Below are 18,652 nucleotides of genomic sequence, written 5' to 3' on the forward strand. Positions count from 1 at the left end.
TCAAAGATCTAACTTTGGATCATGCCCTGCGATTTACTAATCATGTAAAAAAAGGTATGCTTGATTTTGAGAAAAATATAACAGAGAAAGGGTGCTAATATGGGCACATCATTTTGTTGAGAAACAAACCACTTCAATTGTGTATTTTTCTTTCCTCTTCATGTTCACTTTATTGACACTGAAACAGTTCGAATGCAGATCAAAGTCACTTTTCGTAGTTTTTGGCATTTTCAAGCTGGTTGCTTTTACAAGAATGGCCCATTTTCATTCTTTTGAACTCCGAGAATACAATGCTAATATAAATGACTGATGTACTACAACTTTGAAGCTACTATTAGGCTAGTGATGTGGATACCACATAATTCAGTAGATCCATCAGCTTTTCTGGTACATAGCATCGACAGATACTGGTCTTCTCTGAAACACTTATTTCTCATAGGCTCGTGTATTTATTCCATAAATAGGATCCACTGTCAAATGGCTTCGAATATCACCAGCAGGCAGTCCTCTTTACTTGCACTGGGTGTATTCTCAATTGGCTGTGTTCTCGAGCATCTACAGTGGCATCAATCTTCTATATTTGAAGAACCATAAAAATGCAAAGAATATCACTGCTCCAGTTACACCTGTAATTATTAAGACCCATTTAAATGCATTTGGGTCATTAAACATGGGTACTTCAAAATTCATCCCAAAAATTCCTGCCACAACCCCAAAGATGGCAACCACAAAGGTTGCAGTTGTAAGTAGCAACTCAAATTGAATAAGCTGATTCCGGACATTATCCTGCAAATAAAATATCGTCAATCAAGTTAATATGACATGTACACAATTACTGTAACAAGAATTCTCCATGATACATGAAAACAAAACAATCAAATTATTATAAACTGTGTTTTAACTAGTCTAATCTTACAACTTCCATGTTTTAACAAGTCAAGGGTTTAATGCAAAGTAAAATCCATTTGAAACCAACTTGAATGTATGATGCATACCAGTTGAATGTTGATGAAATCTTCGGTATCATCAATATACTCCTTCAACTGTATCAGAAAAAAATAAGCTTGATTAAGAAAAGGAATACAAGAGATGAAAGGATGCACAATTAGACTGTAGAAGATACCGATGTCAACTTGTTGAGGGTGCTGTCAATGACAACAAAATAAGCCTCCAAGAGCATCTCCAGCTCTTCTATACTCTGAGTTTCAGTTCCACTTTCCGAACTTCTCATGCTTTCATGCCTGCTTCTTGCTATGCTCAAGCTTTTTTCAAGCCTCCTGCTCTCAGGGGGTGAAGAAACAGGGGAAACTGGAGCAGACAAAGACAACGCACCATCAGTTGACCGGTAGCCAAGCAACGATTGATCTCCATAGCAAGACAATTCCATCCGCCTTTTCTTCTCAGTGAGATACATCTCAGCCATGTCCCCATCATCATCCATAAGCTGCTCTATCTCATCTCTAACCTAGATTACAGATGGTGAGAAGTTAAGATAATATAATCAGTAACTTGTGCTTGGAAATTCCAAAAAAAACAATTAGTTAGGATACCTTCTGAACTCTACGAGTCAAAGCAACAAGCCTGCTTTTCAATCTACGAACTCGTTCCAAATTCAAGGTACTAATTTTAGATGTAAGTTCATCCAACAATGGGTATGCTTCAATCTCTAGTTCTGCTGCCTGATCATTTGGAAAGAAAACAAAATCAAAATCTTGGGTTGACTCAAACCAAATAATACAGAACTATCCACAAAATTATCCACCTTATGAATATCCTATTGTAGAATACTTGTTACAATTGTTTATTCAACTTGTTCTAGGTCATGACCATATATATTAAATTGTAACACCACACTTCGTTCACAGTTAGTCATTTCAGTAGTTCTGTTGGTGCTCAAGTTGGTACCGGTGTTCTTGCAATATGGATTTTGCATTTTGGTGAAGAGTATTCAAGAAACTGAGATATTCGTTCCAAAATGAGTTCTAATTACATTTTGCTTGTAAGATCCTTCTTTCTCTTCGAAATATGATCAAGCTCTTTGTTGCAACATTTACATGTGCAAACTATGAAATCCACAAAACTAGTTTCTATTATCTCTTGGAATCTAGTGTCAACTAGTATTTTTTGGCCATAGATACAATTTTTCAATCATAAGGGCTGTCTAGAAGTTTACTATGTCAAGTAAGGATTCTTGCATCATGCATTTCATCACATGGATAGTCATGGCAGTTTTCAAGGTTAAGGTCAACCAACAAAATTCTCTTTGCCCTGCTCTCTTTATCAATCTCAGTGTAGTACGACGGAGTACCTCCCACACATACAAATACGACCAAAGAGATCAATGAGCCATATTGAGAATATCTCTCACTGCTCTTCTTTGGACTGACACTGTTTTGGATCATTTTTCGCTGTGAACCTTTCTGCTAAATTCCATTAAATAAATGACTTTCTGAAATTACAGTACCACTTGATCCTTCAGAGGAAGTATTGGAAAAACTCAAACCACAAAAGATTCAAATTAGAACTAATACAACTTGCAGATCGAGATAAACAGCTGCAACAAAGAGAGATCATAATACCAACATCAATAGTCATGAAATAGAACTATCTTCTCCATGAGTGCAAAATCAAGAAAGACAGACGTTTATGATGCTGCTTTCCTACAGGGATGGTATTTTCTAAAGATGTTCTAGATAATTGAGCGACGGCTAATTGAGCCAACAGCTTGTCTTTTATTTGACAAGGTTCAGTCAACAGCTTGTCAGTAATGACAAATCAATTTTTGTCTGGATCGTGACCTGCCAATATGCCTCTTTACCAACTACTCCTCCCATCCTATTTTATGACTGATGTGATTTTGGACTCTCAGGAAGAGATGTTAGTACCCAATGCTGCTATCCTATATGAAAGTTGAAATAATGAGAAGTGGGCCATATTCAACAACACAAACTTCAAGACCGCCAACTATCTTTTCAGACTTGTTAATTCACCAAATTACATCTTAGCTTCTACTGCCCATTTTATTTCACTACCTCTGCTTTTTGTCCAAAATGAGCAACTAAAACAAACTATAATTAAAAAAATGAAACTAAGACAATCATATGAAAACACACAAAACAAAACAAGATATAATACTGCAACATATTTATTTAGCTTTTAAAATGTAGTTCTTCTGCAAATCTAAAAATGATGCTCTAATGCTCATACAAGTATCTGTGAAGTGGTTACTAGCTTTTGTCACGTATTTATATATCAATTCAGAGTTTCAGACTAGACCGAGTGAATATTTTGATTCCCAACTTCTATTAGGCATCCAAGCTACAGAGCTTTCTCCTATTAACTAGTTTTTTTATGACCTCCTGTTGATGACTAGTTAACCATTATGTTCTTTCTTCTCCTTGTGATAAAAAGGAGGGTTTTTTGGTTTGACCTCGGCTCTCTGTCGAGGTCAACTTACCACCATCTCCATTTCCCCAAGAGCATCAAACATCAGAGAGGCAACCAAACAAAATTGAGCCTCCTAACCACTCTGCAACTCTTTTATAACCTAAGTTCAGATATTAGTCCAGTCAGATACTTCCAACATTTAAAATGATATTTAAGATTTGAATCAGCTGGAGATAATGTGTGTGGAAGGCAAGAATATAGGGTTATTAAGTATGTTCAGCAGTAACTCAACTATTTCCTGGACCCCGGCCTTTGGTCTAATGGTAAGAGTGCGGCGTGTGATGTGACAGTTAGGTGCACGTCATGGGTTTGAATCCTGCCGCAGATTTGCCTGATATTTGAGTGGGGAAGGGTAGAGAAGAAGCCCCATTATCCATCCAGTTTCAAACCATGCACCACCACAGGCCCTCGAGGATTTCTCAGCTATGAAAATAAAAAGAAACTCAAGCTATTACCTTGGAAAATTGGAAGACTATCTTTATAACTTTCTCTTCCCAAAGCAACCAATGCTATCGGCACCCTTTGACTTTGCATAGTATTGCATTAAGGCATATCTATATCAACAGGTGAAATGTAACTTGAGGCTACTCAGACATAACTTCTTACCAGATTTTTATTGCCAAACTTGTACCATATACAGATATACTCATACTCTTATGTAAATGAAAACAAAGTCCCCAAGATGGTGTTTTCTGCTAAATACCTGAGAATCAAGAAAAGTACAAGCTGCCTCCAGTGCAACTTCAAGAGCACGGAATTCAAAGGGCAAATAATCCGGTGACGGATTGCCAAACATATTCTCAATATTCCTGCCTCCTCTTCTTCTGCTCAACTCACCTTCTGACTGCCAAACCTCACCTGCTCCTGCAGCTTGCAACCGCCGCTGCAGCTCCACAACATACTGCAGGACATAGCTGTCGAGAGAATTTAATAGGAGAACCTCATCAGCTGTAATGATACATCGAATCTGCTCAAGATTTACAACAATTGCCTTCTCCCTGCCAAGGATTGTTGATGGATAAACAAACAATGGATCTAATAGACGTAGATCACGAGCTGGAAGATCGCAACGACGCATCATAGTGAACTTGTCAACTTCAATGACCTGGGAATTGCCAGATGTATCAACCCGAATCCATGATCGAAGACCTTGACCTCGCTTCTTAAGGCCCAAGACATCTATACCTTGAAAAGGTTGACGACCAGAGGTAGGCGGCCTATAAGATACTTCTCTAAGATTTGCTGCTGATGCAGGTTTTGGTGGAAGCAAGCGTTCTTTTATTTCAGCCATCAATGAAGATTTTAGAATCTGGAATAAATGAAGAAGTTAATGAGCTTCAAGAAGAAAGAACTGGAAAACCCAATCTAATAACTGTGAAAGAAACCTCCATGCCCAGCAATAATTCTCTACTGACTCCGTCTTTAAGTTTAATCGAGTTTGTTGGGCCATGTAGTTAGATAAGTTGGTTCATTATGCCAGCCTCTACTTACATGAAGCTTCAATGGCTGAAGTTGCCTACTAGACCTCAATACTAACTCTATACACATCATCAAATGTATTTAAAAACACAGTTGGTCTATGTTCAGCTTCAGAAGCTTCCTCGAAAGTATCGAATATCATTTTGCTTTTACCTATGTGTCCAGCCCAGTCTCTAATAAGTTGAATCTTGGCAGATGGATAATAATTACGTTACCATATCAAGTTCTGTAACACAACACAATACCTCGTTGCTAGATTAGTTTTTGGATTTAACAGCATTCCAAATCAGCTTAAGTGAAATAAGTTGTTTGTATACTATGAAAGATATGTTAAATGACATCAAGAATGAATTAGGTACGAAGGAGAATGTTCCCTAGAACTGTTTAGTTACCTTTTCAATCTATGTGAAAATGTATTCTAATGACTTCTTCACTTAAGAAGATACCATTTTTACTCAATCTACAAACGTCCAAGGTCCAACTCTTACTCAATCTTACTTGTTTTAATCAAAACTCAAAAAGTTATCAAGAAAATATTTTTCTCATACCAAGTCCTACACCGGTACAATTACTACATGTCAGCTACTTTAATACCCAATCCAACACCAGAAATTGATTTCCTAAATAAAACATTTGAATTAAAACGGAAAGTATTTTCCACAGGAAAACATTTTCTTTGAAACTAACTAACATGAAAAAATACGCTTGAGCAATTGAATTGAAGCTTATTGTAAATCATCAACGAAAATGAAAATAGGAGGAAACCTTCACCTGTAGATCGGGAGAGCGGTGGTCATCCAATCAACCGGGCCCTCATTTGATACTGCGGCCTAAAATCAGTCCAATTTTCGACCCGATTATACTATACGTTAGGGTTTCCGTCAGAGCTGCCACTGTAGCTCCGCCGCCACGTGCGACGCTGGAAAATCGCCGACCGGGAAAAACGTAGAAGTCAGGAACCCGACCAAAGCTGATATACTAGTATCGAGCAATGAGTGTACGGATTTCTTCTCAGCCCTAAGGAGTAAAGTAATAGTACTAATTTACGTAATTTGCAGAAAATCTTAAAAAAAATCTTAAAAGTTAAATTGTATTTCTTACTCCTCTGTATCTTCTGTTTTTTTTTTTTTTATTTATATGTGGCTGAATGTTATTCCTTTTACATCTAACTTTCAGAAATTTTTATTTATTTATTTATTTAGGCTGGATTCGTGCTGCTTAATTAACACGAAATTGACATAAACATTATAAATTTATAGGTATCATATATATATTTTTAAAGATAGTGGTGGTTTTTTTATTAGATTGTACCTAAATTAAATATTATACTATGTATATCACTTGTACCAATATAAGTGTCCGAGTAAAACTATCATCAAAATATAAATCGATAAAAAAAATATATATATATTTATTGAGCTTCGAATTTTGATTTTTAAATAATTGACAGCTAGGTCATAATTTAAATTTCCTATTTTTTATTATTCATTGTCTTTGCCTTTCTTTTACGAATATAATGATCTGATGAAATAAATATATTATTATTATTTTTATTTATCACTTTTAACCTCCTTTTTTGTTTGTGCTGCCACGGTGCTTCTTCTATGACAACCAAAACGACATGATTCACGCATCCCAGTCCCAAATATCATAAATGATGTTTGCCAATTAAATCAATCAATAATTGTTCGTTGCAATTTAATGTGTATTTTTTGGGTTGAAAGTGGCAACTACAATGTCTTCATCTGCAATAAATAAAGTTAAATACATGTACATCCCTGATCCCAGCATCAGTCATCAGTCATCACCCATCAGCCCCACCGGCCTTGCTTCACTCAGAAAGAGACTTCAGAACTTGCTTCAATCGGTTCATTTTAATTATCGTGCTTATTAAATCTAGTTGATCTAAAATAGTTATTATTTGAAGATCAAATGAAAATTAATTATTCATTTCTATATTTATTAGACTAATTAATTCAAAAGTAAAATTTGTCTAATTTATTCAACCTTTGAGATGATATTAGACCATTAATCGTCCTAATTCAACGAAATATGTTTTGTACAAGTTGTTATGCTCATTTATTGATTCAATTTGACTTTATTTGTCTAAAATTGACTAAATCCACCAATTTGAGTAGTTTAAATGTCAAGATTTTTAATTTGATTACAAATTGAACCTTTTGGATTTCAACTCATTATATTCCATTCATATCGAACTATTTCATTATGCGACGGGATATTGTAAGTGATAGAGTGATCTTGTTGTCACAATCCACTGAGATTAAACTTTTTGTCCCTCCAAATCCAAATCATGAAGAATAATAATAATAACAACAAAACATCAACCTATATCCAATTAAATAGAGAAACATTGAGCAATTAAAAGTTGTCAAAGCTATAATCTTCATAATAATTTTAGGAATCTGAACTATATGATAATATTTTCCAGTAATATAAGTACTTCACATTGATATCATTGCATGATTAGAATTGATAAATACAGAGGAGGAACAACTTCCATCTATGTACAAAACATACAACTCCCTCCTTTGAGTATATACAGAAACCTCGAACCATCTTTGAGTTTGAAGAAGATGGATGGGTTTTGGGGTATTTGACAGAAACATTATGATCCAGATTAAAGATAATACAGGCACGTGAACTGATCCAGACACCACGTTTATTTAAAAAAATTATATATAAGGATTGATGTGAGAAGAATAATCCCGAATGCCTGCTCCTTCCCATCCCATCCATTCTTCCCACATATCATAATCTGGATCATTCACTCCTCTCATGGATTCATCATCATCGTCATATTCTTCGTAAATCTCCATTTCTGCACTCTTTGTTTCACCTCTCAAGTTACTCATCACAGTCTGCATCAAAAATCACACATCAGAACAGAACTAAACTGATATTCATGACTCATGAGGTAAAAATTGTCCAAAATCAGATATGGAAGCTCATACACCCTCACGCGCCTAGAATTGGGGCGTGGACATTATAAGATAGGGGTACATCATCAGATAAATCATGAGTATGGATGGATCTAACTCTGACTCTATGATAAGCAAAATGGATTCTACAACTAATTCAATCTGAAACGATAGTCCATAACATTTGAAATGTCCAAAACTATATAACGAGATCAAATAACCCATTACCAAGCATGATTCCAAAATAATTGAAATAAGGGACCTACAAACAAGTTCTAGTACGTAATACTCTGATAATTGAAAATGGGATAGTGACTTATTATTAGATAACGTAATTGGCACCTCTCAAGTTTCAAACAAAAGTGAAAAGGACTTTTTGCCTAAAAAATGTTCACAGGTTCCCTACAAGATTAAATAATCCAAGTATGAATTGATTGATACCTACTTAAAGTATTTGTTTATTGAATAAAGTTTTATAATCCCCTGAAGCTCATCTAGTGGAGTAAATGAAAACCCACTTTTCCTTATTACTATTAATTAAGTAATAGTTAGATTAGGAAGAGTATTATAAAATACAAACCTCACAATCAAGAAGCCAACCATTATCTTCCTCAATTTGGTTCCTATATTCTCTGCTTAATTCACAAAACTTCTTTTATTTAAATTAAAATTAAAGCTAAACCCAACATATCATCCACAATTTTATAAACTACTATAAAACACGAAATAAATAAATTAGTAAAAAAAAAATGTCGATTTCAGTAATAAATAAACTTACATCGTATGCATCATTGATTTGGTGGAATTGGATACCACAATTACTTCCTCTGCATACATCCGGGTGATACTGAAATTCAATCAAACAAAAATTTGTTAATTAACAATGTTGAGCCTCACCAAAAACTAAAATAGCGGGATCAAAACATTCTGAAAATCTTAGTAACTCAATTAGCTGACTATCTAAACTTTCATTTTATTTAGTAACTCAATTAGCTAGTGAGATTGATTACACCTTATAATCCCCCCTGTTTCCTCTTCTTCCTCCTCCCTAAAATTTCACAAGATACCTGCTCCCTCGTACCAGCACAAGCTACCGAGTAACTGTTCTTATAACAGAAGAGAGAAAAAATATACCTGAAGAGCGAGCTGTCTAAAAGCCTTTCTGACTTCAGATTCAGAAGCATCAGGTTGAATCCTCAAGGTCTTATAAGGATCAGTCACAGAAGGCGAATAAACACAAGTAACCCCAAATTTAATATTCTCACCCCTCTTCGTCTTTTTGCTCGCGCAATTCTTCAAACGAATCCATGAAGCAGACGCAGACTCATAACCCCCAACATTCCTCATCATTCCCATAGCAATCGCCATTGATTTTTTTAATTTTTCCTCTTTCAAATTACGCAGGTATTTTTCAAAGAACAATTGAATTTTAACGTGATGGTAAGGAAACCCAGAGAAGAGGATGTTTAAATAGATTATGAATTAATTGAATTATTCAACGAGACCGGATCAAATACGGCAAACCAAATATGAATGAGACTGTTTTGGGAGCAATACATTATAAAGAAGAATAATAATTGTTGATATAAAGGTCAACAATATGAAAAAACAGGGGAAGAGAATAGAAAAAGAGAATGTGGAATAGGAAGATGTTTGTTAGCGTTAAGCATAGTCGGTTTAAATAAGTGTAAAAGAGAAGAAAAAGGGATAAGAGAAAAAAAAAAATGGTATGATGGTAGTTGTTGATGAAGAGTTGACGTGTCAGTAAACTTTTAAGAAAAATAATTAAAATATATCTGAAATTTTATGACTCGTTGAAGCGAATGAATATTAGATCGTACGGTTAACTAGTATATAATCCCACAAAAAAAAAAATAGAGAAAAGGAAGTAGAGAGATTTTTTTTACCACGGAAGAGAAGATGTGTATAATTCTTTTATGATTCCCTAATTACAACAAGTTCTTCCAATCTACGAGAATAATATATTTTTTCCTTTCCTAAATTTATTAGGATAATGATTTCTTAAATCAGACTTTCTAAATATAGAGAGAAAAATTTAAGACATAATCAAACACACATAATAAAAAAAAGATAATATATCTTAAGTAATTAACTTATTTACCTATCCGTTATTTTAGAATATGCATTAATATTTATCAAAATTTAAAGTAGAATGGTGTATATAAAGTTATAAACCTTTTATTATATGTTTAAATACTTGATTAAAATATAATACTTACATAATTTGAACGGCTCTTCACGATCTTATCCGACCTTTGGCCACTGGTTTGGTGTAACGTGGAATCATGTTATGCTTTTTCTGTTTTATTATACTGCTTCTATTTCGTTTTTGACTTCTTCCCCAATTTCTGTTTTTTTTTTTTGTTTTTTAATAAATAAATTATGGTCCATCCCACTTTGGTATATTTTCAAAATGGTGACTTCCTTATATTTTTAAAAAAGAATCAAAAAATTTATAGTTAATAAGTTTTAAAAGTCAATATTCTCTTTTTATTCTTAATAAATAAAAGTCTCTAATAGAAATGAAATTATATATTTAAAATTATGAGATTCAATGAATAGTTCAAATATTATATGTATTTTTAGTTTATAATCACAAAATATTTAGGTCTTTCTTATATTATTAAAATTTTGACCAATTAAACTAAGACGCATAAATTTAAAGGAATGTAACAAAGTAACTTTCTTTTTAAAAGTTCTCAGTAATTGGATTACAACAACATGTTTAGTGTGATTTCATAAACGATAGTCTAGAAAAGATAGAATATATAAAGTTATATCTATACCTTGTGAAAGTAGAAAAATTATTTCCGATAAATCATTACTGCTTACAAAGATATTATGCGAAAATATCTACTCTTTTTTTAAAAAAAAAATTGGCCAATTAAATTAAGAATTATAATTTAAAGGAACGTAATAGAGTAATTTTCTTTTTAAAAGTTCTCATTAATTGGATTACAACATGTCCACTGTAATTTTACAAATGAAGTCTTGAAAAGATAAGGTGTACAAAGTCATATTTATACCTTGTAAAAGTGAAGAAATTGTTTATGATAAATCATTACCGGTACAAAGATATTATGCGAAAATATCTATATTTTTTTTGGTACAGAGAAAATATCTACTCTCATAAGTCAATTTACCTTCATACAAGTTGGTGGATAGAAGTTTGTCTATTAGTTATTCCCTTATTATGAATAATACTAGTTGATCGAGTCTTTCATTTATGCAAGAATATCCTAACAAAGAGCTTTTTTTTAAGAGGAAAATATAATAATCAAGAGTGGATTCTAAGGTGAGGAATCGAATCCTCACAAGCAAAATGAAAATTCAAATAGTCAATCAATCTCAACTTTTTGAATGAAATTACTGATCGATAGAGTATACGTTCTAACTTGCCTATATGAGGTTTTCCACGTGATTATATTCTGAACCTTTAATTGAGGCTTATATTTAATTTAAAATAAATAATTTTTATGTATTCACAAAGATATTAGTATTTTTTTTTTCGAATTTATTCATATTAAACAAGTAAATTTTTGCATAATCAAGAAATCATAGAAGGAAGGCACTGAGAAATTACCATGCTCCTTTTATATTTTTCTAACATACTATGTAGTATGTACGTATAAGCTATCATCCTTCCGGAGAAAATTGTTCATTAATTATTTGGAAACTACCATGTAATTATTACTAGGTTGCCCCAGTAATAACATAGTGTATAACTTGTAATTATTCATTATATATAACATGATAATAATATACAGTAACTTTTCCAGATGAACATATAAATAAAATTTAGTTAGTGACAAATATACGTATGGGTATATATAATTACTCCCTCAGTTCCTTTTTAGTTGTCAAGATAATTAGGATTGTGTCAAACCTTATTAATTCTTTAATTTTTATTTATATATGTGCCTCTTAATTTTAGAATAATTAATGTTAAGGGCAAACTTAAAAAATAATAATTCTTTCTGAATTATTTAAATTGACAATTATTTTGAAACTAATATTTTTAATATACGCAACTAAAAAGTAACGAAGACAATAAAATGCAAAAAAAAAAGAATTTGAGAAGTCAAGTCATTGTGATAGGACTAATAAATCAACATGGCCCACTTTTCGTACAATGTGTGAAGCCAAGAAATTTAGAAAAAGGATTACAAAAGCAACAACGATAAGTCAAATATCATAGAAACATGTTAATATTATAAGACACGACATTTCAATCACACACATGTATAGAATTAATAGCTTACAATCAAATAAAATGAGTTGCTAGCAGAGCCAGGATTTTTAGTTATAACGAGTATAAAGATACATATAAAATTTACAATGAGTGACGATAATTAAGAGGCGATCAGAAGAGAGACGGTGAAGGCAAAGATGAAGAAGGGGTGTTTGTTGATGGATGGGGCAGAACTACTATTAGGACGAGCTCGACGATGAATTACTACTTCTCTCTGCTGTCCCAAAATGTAGTTTTGTTTTTGGACAGTGCCATTGATAATTTTGTTTGGTGTTGCATTATGAGAAATTTCAGAAGCAGATGCAGTATAACTTGTTAAGGCTAATATTGCACATAACAAAATCATAATGACAAAAAAAGGACCAAAACCAAATTTCTTCATTTGTTGAAAAAGGATGGAGAATTCTGGGGATATTGCTATGTCAAAATGAAGATGTGACTTATTTCTCTTGATGATCACTAAATATATAGGGATCAATGTGTACATGTTATTTGCATGTTTTCTATTCCTCTTTCTTGCTCTCCACCTTCACTTTTTGTAAGAGAATATATGCCTCGACCTTTACTTGGTGGAATTTCACTGGATATGACCCCATAAATGGAACCGGAAAACATGACTTGCTTGTCTTAAAAGCCTAAATTTTTAGTAATGGATTTAGCGTATACAAACTGACGTTACATCTCTTAATTTTTTTTTGGTATTAAGTATTGATGTTATAACATTTTATTTACCACATATTGTAGATAATATATAGACAATTACGTGTGATCTACTTTTTTTTTAATAGCATGTAATTTAAACTCAATTTCATCACCATTTTAATTTATAAGGACGTATCGTTAATGTGTTTAATGGGGAAGTTTTATGGTTACGCAATTTTGACGTGCTTAAAGTTCCAAATATTTGTGTAAAAGGTAAAACTAAGTTGTATTTTTTTTTCTACCCCTAACTTCCACCTTTTTCATCATTAGTTAATGTGATGGATCTTGCGTGTTTAACTCAACCCAAAATCTAGCTCAAAAAATAGGAGTACACTTCACAGTTCACACTGTTCTTTTAAAAAAGAATAACTATAGCAAGATAAGATCATGACGCTGCTTGTCGGTGCTTAATTCTACTTGTTTCTAGGGATAAAAAAAGAATATTTTAGACTTTGCTTCTTCATAGACCTTGAATAAGAGTTCTTAACAGACACTTTTGAAGTTGGATGAGACATATAAAAGTGCATAATCCATATATTATTGGAACCTAATTCTTTAATTGTGATATGAAAACAATTCAAGGGATATGATGCTTTTCTTTTTAGCCAATTTTCTGATAGTTGCACGCATGTAGAGCCTACCATTTATCTCTGATTTAATTTTGGCAATGCAACTTTGAAAAAATATTCTTACTTCGAATAAAGGGAAAATGTGACCACGTACTTCTAAGGTTACTAGATTAATTGTTTTCAGCAAAGTTATCTAGTTTGATTAAGACAATTAAGTATTACTGAAGTGCGTGCAATTTGGCTTGAAAGAACCGTTAAAAGACTGTAATAGAGTGATAAGTATTTTTCCTTAATTATCAAGGTCTCGACTTCTTGGGTTTGAACTCTGAGTATAAAATCACCTTTGTAAACTTTCATCATAGTCTGTGCTCTTCCACAGACCCTAATAATTAGCTTTTAATTATGATCCCTGGCTCTGTTTCCTTTCTAGTAATACCTCCATTTCTCCTCACTTTAATCAGCACATTTGCTGTAGAAAATTAGAAACTAAAAACAAAAGAGTCCAATAGTGAAGACACAAATAGAGTAATAATTTTTCAAACTTTTTGTCATAAAGTAAGAGAGTACATATGAAGATCTTCACTACTGTGTTAGTTCTAAATGTATTCTCCATCTGTCCCAATTTATGTGACTTACTTTCTTTTTTAGTCATTCCAAAAAGAATGATACATTTTTATATTAAGTAACAATTTATCTTTCAAATGTCTATTTTACCCATAATGAAAGGATTTATAGCCACACAAATTTCTACCATTCAGTTTAGACCACAGTTTTAAAAGTCTTCTTTTCTTTCTTAAACGTTGTGTCGAGTCAAACTACCTCACATAAAATGAGACGGAGGGAGTATATGTTTATGCCAAATGAAATTGAAACTAGTAGCAAAGTTCCCTGAAAATCTATCCTGGCGAATTTGAGGCTCATATTCCCTGACTGGTCGATATTAATCAATGAATGCTAAGAAATGAAGAATGAATATGCCAACTCTGTTTCACCAGAAAATTCAATCTTGGTAGTGCATTATGAGGGCAAACTTCCACATGATTAATCTCTGTTGAACCAAGACAAGTACATAAAGTAACAAGAATAAAAGCTGGCATGAAGTAATTAAGAGTATAAAAAAACAGATGGTAAGTACTTTGTGAGCCTTGAAAGTCCTGTCTAAAAGGCATAGAAGGAAGAAAGGAAAATGCATGCCTGGAAGTAGTTACATTCCGGAATATGAAGTAGATCGATGCAATGCCTGCAGTTCCTTCTCACTATGAATATACATAATACCTTCTGGTACGTGGCGCCTCATCATCATCAGCACAATCAACATTGGAATCAGTCATTCAGACGCCGTCATTCATCAGGCTTGCAATTCAGTTCCGCCTCAGCAGCAATTTTGATTCAGCTGATTTGCCTCCATGATCCCTCGTCGTGACATCATTTAAGTTTCTGTAAAATGGATTATAAAGCATGAAGTAAGGAGATTATGACAGTTTATTCCCTTTTCTTAAAGAAGAACAGGAGGGACAAGGATTCCCCTTGCATTTCAACATCCAGACGAGATGAGCACTATCTAAGTAACAAATTAAGAACTACAATTTAAAAATAACTACTTCATTAGGGGTTGCACAAAGTAATTTTGTCTTGTGACACCAGTAAACTAACTGAATTACAAATTTAGAGGCAAATGAGGAGAAATGAGCTTAACAGAACTTGAAATGACGGAAAATATCAGGAGTCGATCTTGGCAAGATTTTTTAGTTCTTCACAACAGCACAAGGTTTAAATAGTTTTCCTGCTCACTCACTTCATTTGAATTTCTCTGATTCTAATAGAATTTTTCAGGGACAGCTTACAGAATTCTTCTGCACTTTCAACAAGATAAAACTATTGTGATTAAATCACGAGCTTGACATGTGAGTGTCATCCAGAGAACAGTATACTTGTGCTACACATAACATTATCGGTAACAATGTTCATGAAAGATGAAAAGATTCACTGTTACTGCAACATCTGCAAAGATGACATGATATAAATGGAGAAATCTCAAGTCACTAAATTAGGCTTGCTTAATCATTGAACATGGAAGGCTAACTTAAGTTTCCTACTTCTCTGTACCTATCCGTTCTTCCTTTCCTAAAGTGAATCTAAGCGTTTATAACTAACATCAAAAGGATAAATCGTGATAAAAGAATGACCGGATAAGTGTCCTTAGTCCTAGAAAGAGGGGCTAGTAAAAGAACATGATGCACATAATTTGTAATATAATTCATGAAATTTCAGATAAGCATACTGCAGTGTGCATTTGGCTTCCAATCAGAAAAATGTTGTCAAACGCTGGTTATGGAAATCTTCATAAACTTATTAGGTGGTTCATGAAGTTCAAGATAAACAGACAGACGACAGTGATATAGATTTATCAAGATTTTCTTCTAGAAACACGGTGCCTTGAGACAATGGTGATCAAAGTCCTGATTATCCAGCCAGCTTCCTACAATAAGCATGAGAAGTAAGCGGTTAATATAACAGCTACAATAACCAAAGAGAAAAAAACGCTACAAGTTAGTAATCTAATGTTTAGATTCAAGCGCATACTCCAGACGATGTAAAGTGCTTGGTTTTCCGTATAATAATTGTCTGATAGAATGAAGCTGAGCTAACATATACACATTCATTATGCAAATGAAATCCAGAAATGAAAGGGTAAGTCTAAGAAGAAACAAGGAGGAACAAACAAAAATTCAGTGTGTTTAGGACTTGGAAACAGAAAAGTTAAAAGGTTGAGCAAAATGGCGGCTAAAAGGATAAAGGAATTAAAAACTTATCATTAAATTTCAGACAATATAAGTTGCATAGAATCTACAGAGAGTGTAGCCAAATAAGGTATAAATAAATCATATCTCCCTCCTACCACCTAGTGCTAAGACACCAGCAGGAATTGTAAATTTTAATGGACATTTCAACGAATTATTTGATGGATTCCGTGAAGCTACTTGCGATGATGTATCAATCATACTATTAAAACCACTATCAATGCTAGAGATTCTAATGCTCATCCTTTCTTCAGCAAACGAAGAGGCTATTTCATCCTCCGTAATCTCTATATCATCTTCCGACCAGTAACCAACGGATTCCTCTTCAGAAATGCAGCTCCAATCTTCTTGAGAATAGGAAACTTCATCGTCCGTCTCAGTAACCAATTGCATAGAATCAACTTCATTTATATCTTCAACCTCCTGTCGTTCTTCCACTCCATCATCATCATCACTTAAAACCTCAACGAACGGATGAATTAACAGCATTTCAGCAGTCCATCTATACGTAGGCTTCCTCACAAAACAACCCTTAAGGAAATCTTTCGCTTCCTTAGACAAATCCCCTGGAATCTCAGGCAATTCATGTCCTTCCCCAATCTTCGTGAGTACATCCTCAGCATCCTTTCGATCCCACGGAGGTTTTCCCGTTAACATCTCAAGTACAATACACCCAAGCGCCCATATATCAGCAGGAGACTCTTGCACATTATCAGCTACAGCTTCTGGCGACAAGTACATCGGAGTACCTCTCCAATAGGGCTCTAATCTCCTCTTTTTACTCTGATTTTCTCTTTTCGCCAATCCCAAATCACCAATTTTTGCCCTAAATTCAACACTTCCCTTACTAGAATTCGGAACAAGCAACACGTTCTCAGGCTTCATATCGCAATGAACATAACCAATAGCATGAATATGATTCAACCCTCTAAGCATAGACCTCGTATACAACCTCACCTCAAATTCAGCCAACCCTCTGTTCCCTAATTTGTTGATCCTCTCAGCTAGGGTTCCACCAGAACCATACTCGAGCAACAAATTGTACGCCATCACACCATTATTACCACTGGTAGTTTCATCCCCAAAGCATCGAATTACGTAAGGACAACCCTTGATATTGCTTAGAACTTCCCTTTCCTTCTGAATTGAACCTGAAACAGATACTTCAGCCGATTTCACAGCCATAACTGATGGCAAGTATCGATTTTTCGACTTGGGGTTCTTCAAATTAGCAACATAAACATACCCAAAACTTCCTTTCCCCAGCATTGCTCCTCTATACCATGAAACCCCATCACCAAATTCGTTTACATTCTTTAGCTCTTCAACTTCAATCTTTTTCTTACTTTCCATTCCTTGCTGCATCAAATTTCCTACTTCAATTACCAGAATTGTTTTTTGCTTTGCAACAAAACAAACAAGAAAATATGAAGGAAACTAAAATAACAAGGGAGATTAGATTAGGGCTTACTTAGAAGTTAGAACCAACAACATAAAAAAAATAATTGGCAATCAAGTTACGTATTACACAACAAAAATGGGCAAGGAAAGAAGTTATACTATATGTTAGGGCTGAGTTTTTTTTGTTTTAGGTTAGTTTTTTTTTTTTTTTTAATATATGTGAAAGACTAAAGTTTGTGTTTCTTTGAAGAAAAAAACACGAAAGAAGCAAACAAGAAAAGTTGCTAACTGGAATAACTGTCATGTGTACCTTTTTTAACGTATGATGAATGGAGTTTTGGTTAGAAAACCGTTACCAAATTAAGGCATGAAAGTTAACTAATTCAACTTGTTATTAAAGTCTTGTTTAGGTAACTCCATTTGACATTTATTAGGAACTTGTTATTAAAGTCTTGGAAGTACTTTTTTGTTAGTTAATCAAATGAATTTTGTTCATGAAATTTCTAGAGCTATATTTGATCTTAAGAGTTGACCTATCTAGATTGGATTTTCGGTCATAAAAAAACTGCTCAATTGAACCTAATTAAAGTTCATGAAGTTTGCATTATATTCACACCTCACCAACATTTGATCATGTAAATTGTTGAGTTAAAACAACTTCATTAAAGATACTTTTAGCATGGTCTATATAGTTTAGGTTACAAATCTGTATGATTTTATTAAAAGATCTCAATTAATTACGAGGGTCAAGTAATTTATAAATAAGTTACTTTTCTTTTCAGCTATCAACAAGAGACTTTCTTTCACACACCTAACATAAATATCTAAAAAACTTATAGATAGTATTCGATAAACAACCAAGCTAAGATACAATTTGAATCTTTTACCCTTCTAGCTACTATATAGAATCTCCAAAAAAATATTGCTATATTATATACTTCCCTCTAACAACAAGGCAAATCATCACGACTTGATTTTTCTTTTAAATAATATATACGTACTATCACGATAATATTTTAATTTCAGTAATTTGTGTCTTGT

At 33.4% G+C, this 18,652-nt stretch overlaps 4 protein-coding genes across 4 annotated transcripts in view; 1 reads left to right on the plus strand and 3 right to left on the minus strand.

Annotated features, from left to right (window-relative positions):
- Positions 1-350: 350 nt before the first annotated feature.
- On the minus strand, positions 351-5,977 carry LOC125828653 (magnesium transporter MRS2-1-like). Its single transcript, XM_049507982.1, has 6 exons — positions 5,698-5,977; positions 4,151-4,756; positions 1,551-1,679; positions 1,124-1,465; positions 996-1,043; positions 351-786 (listed from the first exon to the last, which is right to left on the minus strand). The coding sequence occupies exons 2-6, from the start codon at positions 4,736-4,738 to the stop codon at positions 556-558; spliced, it is 1,338 nt and encodes a 445-aa protein (XP_049363939.1). The 5' UTR covers positions 4,739-4,756; positions 5,698-5,977; the 3' UTR covers positions 351-555.
- A 1,390-nt stretch (positions 5,978-7,367) lies between these two features.
- Positions 7,368-9,782, minus strand: LOC125828848 (chaperone protein dnaJ 8, chloroplastic-like). Its single transcript, XM_049508171.1, has 3 exons — positions 9,000-9,782; positions 8,644-8,712; positions 7,368-7,805 (listed from the first exon to the last, which is right to left on the minus strand). The coding sequence occupies exons 1-3, from the start codon at positions 9,231-9,233 to the stop codon at positions 7,620-7,622; spliced, it is 489 nt and encodes a 162-aa protein (XP_049364128.1). The 5' UTR covers positions 9,234-9,782; the 3' UTR covers positions 7,368-7,619.
- A 6,160-nt stretch (positions 9,783-15,942) lies between these two features.
- Positions 15,943-18,652, plus strand: part of LOC125828680 (uncharacterized) — a 111,758-nt gene continuing 109,048 nt past the window's right edge. The window contains exon 1 of the mRNA XM_049508026.1: positions 15,943-15,958. The gene's annotated coding sequence lies outside the window, so the exon portion shown is untranslated. The remainder of the gene's footprint in view (positions 15,959-18,652) is intronic.
- Positions 16,203-17,584, minus strand: LOC125828672 (mitogen-activated protein kinase kinase kinase 20-like). The gene has a single exon (XM_049508006.1). The coding sequence runs from the start codon at positions 17,573-17,575 to the stop codon at positions 16,292-16,294; it is 1,284 nt and encodes a 427-aa protein (XP_049363963.1). The 5' UTR covers positions 17,576-17,584; the 3' UTR covers positions 16,203-16,291.

This window comes from Solanum verrucosum, unplaced genomic scaffold (genome assembly GCF_900185275.1).
Source record: "Solanum verrucosum unplaced genomic scaffold, falcon-dt-bn FXZP01000102.1, whole genome shotgun sequence".
Lineage (NCBI taxonomy): Eukaryota > Viridiplantae > Streptophyta > Magnoliopsida > Solanales > Solanaceae > Solanum > Solanum verrucosum.

Bases quoted from the DNA above. Each gene is read 5' to 3' on its own strand.
- LOC125828672 (XM_049508006.1), bottom strand. From the start codon at position 17,575: ATGCAGCAAGGAATGGAAAGTAAGAAAAAGATTGAAGTTGAAGAGCTA.
- LOC125828848 (XM_049508171.1), bottom strand. From the start codon at position 9,233: ATGGCGATTGCTATGGGAATGATGAGGAATGTTGGGGGTTATGAGTCT. The intron at 8,713-8,999 runs GTATATTTTTTC...ATTGAATTTCAG, and splicing joins TTAGACAGCTCGCTCTTCAG to TATCACCCGGATGTATGCAG. The intron at 7,806-8,643 runs GTAAGTTTATTT...TTTTTGATGCAG, and splicing joins AAATCAATGATGCATACGAT to ACTGTGATGAGTAACTTGAG.
- LOC125828653 (XM_049507982.1), bottom strand. From the start codon at position 4,738: ATGGCTGAAATAAAAGAACGCTTGCTTCCACCAAAACCTGCATCAGCA. The intron at 1,680-4,150 runs GTATTTAGCAGA...CCAAATGATCAG, and splicing joins GTACTTTTCTTGATTCTCAG to GCAGCAGAACTAGAGATTGA. The intron at 787-995 runs GTATGCATCATA...TTTTATTTGCAG, and splicing joins ATTTCATCAACATTCAACTG to GATAATGTCCGGAATCAGCT.